Raw genomic sequence first — 6,164 nt, forward strand, 5'->3', positions numbered from 1 at the left:
AAATCTAGGAAGAGAGAGTGCCTTGCATGTTTTGAAACATAATTTTAACATAGCCTATTTTCTAGATAAAAAAGTAACCTAATTCTTCTTTTCTTTGTTGCAGTAATTTGTTAACAGAATATCAGAAGAAATGTGATGATATCCTTTTACTGGCTTTTTCTGTTGAATTTTAGAATTAACTTATGTCTTAATTCCTGAAAGAGATGTGAGAATCGTTTTTTATGCTCATCTTTTGGAAGGCAATATTTACAGCTGAAGTAGGGAACACTTCCTGCAAGCACAGTAAATAGCTAGTGCTTTCACTATTAATGCATGTTTAATGATAGATTTTAAAATGAGATCTAGCAGTCTTTATTTTGTTTTTGTCATTGATTTTGATTTTCTTAAGATCTCATAAGCTTTTTAATGAGTGGGTTTTTCTCATTTGTTCTGAGGATATGACATGTTTTTTAGGTTTAGGAATAATGTGAAACTGAATGTGATACTGTCTGAGTGTTGTTTTTGAATCTGCAAAAAGTGCACTGTGGGAAATCCAAAATGTTGGGAAATTGACTTTCGTTAATTGGTTTTGCTATTTGTAGAGAATTAGTGTGTATATCTGGAATCATATAGAAATAGTGTAATTGTATATTCACAAGAGAGTTCATAGGCATTCACAGGACAGTTCTTGGCCTTATATTTGATTAGTACCCATTTCATGAGCACCTGTTGTGCACTTAGACTCTGGTTAAATATTTTCTCAGCAGTGGGAAAAAAGTATGTGTAATCGATCTCTTCATATCTTATGGTGATAACACTTACCTTGATTTAAGTTTCTCCCATAAAAGTATCAAATTTCACCCATAAAAATAAATGTGCACATACCTTTAGGGATTCACCGAAGTTCAGCCTCATCTTCAATATTGGCACAGATTCAGCTGTTCAACTTTGGTAATAACCAGATACTGCTTCAGTATTGTTTCTGGCATACAAACTTATATGTTATCACCAGTTATTTATTTGTATTGGTACTGTCATATCTAATTTGTGTAATTAAAGTGATAAAATTAAGACATATCATTTAGATTTCTTTTTAGTATCTGAATTTCTACATTCAAAAATAGAGCTAATTGAAAATCTTATTTGCTTTATTTGTTGAAACAGTCCATTTAACGATAAATGCATATTACTGAAAGAGTATATCTTTGATTATGAAAGCTATATGGAAACAATTATTAAAACAATTTTTTACATAGCTAAATAGGGAAATAGATGGGCAGTTAATTCCAATATTAGGAGAGTATGTGTTCATTATATCATTTTTGGAGAAAAGCTGTAAGCTTTTTGAGGTAATTACACATGTACTGTACTACAGAATTATTGTTTTACTCTTCTAAATTTTGGCCACAAAAATTTTAAATAAAAATTATTAGAATTTTCTTTTAACTATATAAAACTTTTGATTATTCTTGAATTCCAGAAATTCATTCTGCAATAGGATATTAGGCTTCAGCTTCAGCTACAGATAAATACTTGATTTTCTAAAAACACGTTTGGCATTTGCCCCAAATAAGTATTTGTCATACCTCAAATATGCAGTAGTTTGCCCTGCAACTTGAAGTGCCAATGTCACAGCTTTAATATGTCTTTCTTATATAATTTGGTTCCTTTTGCTACAAAAGTACCAATAGAATTTCCCATTTTTTTCCAAAATGGGAAAGTTATTTCTTCAATAACTGCACTCTGATAATTTAGTATTACTTCAGCGCTTTACTTTTTTGTGTGTGATTCTGAATATTTTATTGTTTATTAATCACTGCTCTTTAAATGGCAGGGAATATATTTAATATTTTATTTCATCAGATATTTTTTGAACTTCTCTATTCTGCAAAGACTGCTGTAATTTAGGATGAATAAAATATAGTTCTTGACCTTGAGAAGCTTACATTCCAAATAGAGGAGGATGCAGATAATGTTTTTAGGAACATGCATATGCTATATTGTGATATAAACACAGGAATTTGTAGGAGATGAAACTTAAAGGAATTATCTTTTGCTGTCTTAGAATAATTTACTGGCAGTATGAGATGAGTTTATCAGATTGTATAAAGTACAAAACTAAGGGCTTATGTAGATTTTATATTCTATTTCTTTTCTAATTACTCATAAATTATAGTTATATATTGTTTTTGTAAGTACATAACTCTTGTTTGCTGGAATAATTCTCTAGACTATTTGAGAAATGAAGAACAGGTTGTTTGGGGATTCTGATATATTGAGAAATGAAGGTATTTTCTATTAGTTACATATTGTTTTGTCTTTATTCTTTAATTGTAATCAATCGTATATTTATTCAAAGGACTTTTTATTTAGAGAAATAAATGTTTTGACTTTTGGTAGATGTTATGGTAAAGGAATAACTCAGGAAAAAGACTTCTGTATTATACATGGGACTTTGAACATGATTTTGTAGGATTTGTGATCTTCCTTGTATGTACATTGTACACAGATTATTAAAGATAATCGTAAAGTGAGTTTTATCTCCAGACAAGTATAAGAAGGTAAAATTCTCAGAGTTTTCTTTAATAAGTTATACAGCTGCAGTTTGCAAGAAGGTGAGCCAACCTGTTTTCATAGTTGGTTATACCACCTGTTCGAGTAGTTGATTTGGGGTAGACATTTTTCAGAGCAGATTTTTAAATGAATTTGAACAAAATGTAAATAGGACTGACCCATAATATAGAATGCTGCTTTCATGCTCGTAATAAAAGATTTATGTTTTCAGTATCAAATTATTCAAATTAATTTATTACTGATGTCTTAAATTACAACCTGGTGTTTCATTTTTGAATAACTTTACATTGCCATAGAGATGATTTAAACAATTTAAAATAGGCCTACTTAAAGTTTTGGCAATATTTCATCCTCTCATTACATTTATCACTTAGAAGAAGGCGAAACATGGTTCTAAACTAAATCAGGAAATTGCCTAGTACTTATTTTGAATAAATGGGGATGAGTTCAAGATTGGAAAAGCCAGGATTTTTTGGCAGATTGTCCTCTAATGTATTCTTCAGCAGATTGAGCATCTACTGTATTTGTTTCTCAAGTTGATTTTTGGTATGTGTTTACCCAAAATGGACTACTATGCCTAAGAAATGGAAAGCAATATGACTATTATGTTGTATAAATAGAGGGAATGCATTTAAAAAAAGAGATTTTTTCATTCCTTTCCTTGTTCCAAGTTAGAAGTAAAATCTAAAATCATCGGTATATATATTTAATAACTCACTATAGATACTTTCATATAATAATGTCAATATACTGTCCATTTCTAGAGAGAATAGTACTCTGCATCACCAAGTGGAACAGATGCTTCAAAAAATTTCTCCTCTGCAGAAATGTCAGGAAGAACTGGGATCTTTAAAAGCAGAGTTAGAAGAGAAAAAGGTAACTAAAATTATTTTCTGAAAAGCTTTATGGTCAATAAATTAGGATCAGCTCATTCACTTTAACTGGGACAAGGGGAGTTTTTATGTGTTTAAAAAAGGAAATAAATGCTAGTCAAGACTCTTTAAGTGTATTACTGTCCTTAGAGAACATTGAACTAATTGATAATTGGCTTAGTCTTTACAGTGATTATTTGCTCTGCAGTACTGTGTCAGTTCCTATGCTTTTTGGGAGGATCAGGATCAGTAGAGGAAACTTCTAGCTGTGAATTTATATGGTTTTATGTATTCTGCATTAATTGCTTTTTCACATCTCTTTTGCCTTAAGTGTAAAATAACGTGCAAAAATTTCAACTTTAAAGGCAGAGGAATCATGTGTAAGAGAGTGCAGGAGAGAATTTGATTTCTTCAGTGGCTCTGGTCTAGCCCTGGTGAGCCTAGTGGTGAGAGAAGCCACGAGGAACCAAACATGATTACAAAAAAAAAAAAGAGAGAGAGAGAAATTTTAAAAAAAAGGATGAAACAAAGGTGGCAGGGTTATAGAGGTAAAAGTATACAGACATTGCTTGAAACATGACTAGTTTGAACTATAAGAGCACGTTCTTTAAAGGACATCTTAATGCAGACCAAGGCAGAGGCCCTGAGTGCTTCATTCACCACTGGGCTCCCCTTCTGCGAGAGATACACAAAATGAGAGTCTTTCAGTAATATATCACGTGCCCTTATAAGTAAGTGTTCAGGTTAGAGGTTATTTCCTGTGCTCAGGAGGATGATGTGTTTGATCTTTTTGGGTGATACTTATTAAGCTGAGATGGAGCACTGGGAGAAGATGTCCACTTCAGCTATGAAAATCTCATTAATGTATCTTTAAATGGAGGCTCTTCTTCTTTTCAAAGTCAAGTTATATTAGGTCATTAAATATGAAATGTCTGATATTGAATCAAAAGTTTAGTTTATTACATCTCAAACAAGAAGCAGTACAATTAATCAAAGTATGTGCCTAAATTATCGACGCAGTTTTGCCACCTTAAGGGTAGCTTATTTATGCCAGCAGTGAAGAAGCCTGGAGAGTGAGTGGCAATGAATTTGCAAAAGTCGTTTTCCACAGCTTGTTGAGAATTAAGTATTTTTCCTTGCAAGAGGTGGTCCAAAGCCTGGGAGAAGTGGTAGTCAGTTGTCGCAAGGTCTGATGAATACAGTGGATGACGGAGAGTTTCCAAGTCCAGCTTCTGTAATTTGAGCAGCGTTGTTTGTGCGATGTGGCCAAGCGTTGTCTTGCAAGAGGATTGGCCTCTCTCTAGTGACCAATCTAGGCCGCTTAATTGCAAGCATCCTCATCATTTTGTCCAATTGGTTGCAGTAGACATTGGTAATCGATTGACCAGGTTTCATGAAGTCGTAGTGGATAACACCAGTGCTGGACCACCAAACAGACACCATTAGCTTTTTTTTTTTTTGATGAATATTTGGTTTTAGACTGTGTTTTGGCCTTTCATCTTCATCTAGCCATTGTGCTGAATGCTTGCAATTGTCAAAAAGAATCTATTTTTCATCGTATGTAACAATACGGTGTAGAAATGGTTCACCTTTCTGTCATGACAGTGAAGAAAGGCAAGCTTCAAGAAGATTTCTCTTCTGGCGCTTGTTTAATTCATGCAGTACCCATCTGCTCAGCTTCTTTACCTTGCCGATTTGTTTCAACTGGTCCAATATTGTTGGAATAGTAACGTCAAACCTTGCTGCTAATTCACGGGTAGGTTGAGAAGGATTTGCTTCCACTATAGCTTTCAGCTCATCATTATCCACCTTGGTCTCAGGTCACCCACATGGCTCACTTTCAAAATTAAAATCACCAGAATGGAACTTCTCAAACCATTGACATACTGTATGTTCATTAGCCACATACTTCCCAAACACCTCGATGATATTTCAAGCTCTCTGCACTGCACTGGTTCCATGATGGACCTCATATGCAAAAATAACACAAATTTTTGTCTTATCCATAATTTAATAAAAATTGCTCTAAAAAAACGTGAAAAATGATCACAAGCCAAAACGCATGTTTGAAAGACTGAAGATATACTTTCACAATGGGAAAAAAACACAAGAAGTGTCATAGTGAAATGTCAGATATCAACTGTCAAACTTAGTACTTAAGGAAATCATACATTTCATACTTAATGACCTAATAGTAAAAGAGTTTGTTAAAAATGCTGTAAAATTGGTCTTCTGTATAAATTTTGGTTTATTCCTTATAGGAATCTTAGAAGAGAATTCATAGCTTTTACAGATAAAAAACATTTGAAGTTCATAAAGTTAGGTGGTTTGAATGAGACAAATTGTAGCCACCCTGGAATGGTTCTCATTTCTCAACCTGTTCTTTCTAGGCTCATTTCATGAGAATATTTGTGCCTCTCGGTCTTCCTCAAATTGTGCTGTTTTAGTAGTGATGTGTAGCTTTCCGAGATCTTTGACAGTACATATTTATTTTTCTATTTTGTAGAAATTTTGTTAGATGTTTATGCTGTTAAAGTTAAACCCTGATTATATAATTTCTTCAGCCATATTTGAGAGGAAACATGAGCATTGGAGTCATACCCTAATGATAATTAGAGTTATACTTAATAGTAAACCCTAACTAGTCAGTCAGTCACTGTGACTTTGGAAGAATGAGTCAACCTGTCAAACCCTCTGACTCCTTGTTTGTTAAAAAAAAAAAAAAAAGGGATAATAAAT

The 6,164-nt window shown here is 33.0% G+C and overlaps 1 protein-coding gene across 1 annotated transcript in view; it reads left to right on the top strand.

Moving 5' to 3' along the window:
- Window positions 1-6,164, top strand: part of ICE1 (interactor of little elongation complex ELL subunit 1) — an 88,694-nt gene that overhangs the window by 33,260 nt on the left and 49,270 nt on the right. Inside the window, exons 5-6 of the mRNA XM_012651849.1 lie at window positions 2,576-2,594; window positions 3,318-3,429. Of these exons, the coding sequence (XP_012507303.1) occupies window positions 2,576-2,594; window positions 3,318-3,429 (131 nt within the window). The remainder of the gene's footprint in view (window positions 1-2,575; window positions 2,595-3,317; window positions 3,430-6,164) is intronic.

This window comes from Propithecus coquereli, unplaced genomic scaffold (assembly GCF_000956105.1).
Source record: "Propithecus coquereli isolate 6110/MARCELLA unplaced genomic scaffold, Pcoq_1.0 Scaffold371, whole genome shotgun sequence".
Classification (NCBI taxonomy): Eukaryota; Metazoa; Chordata; class Mammalia; order Primates; family Indriidae; genus Propithecus; species Propithecus coquereli.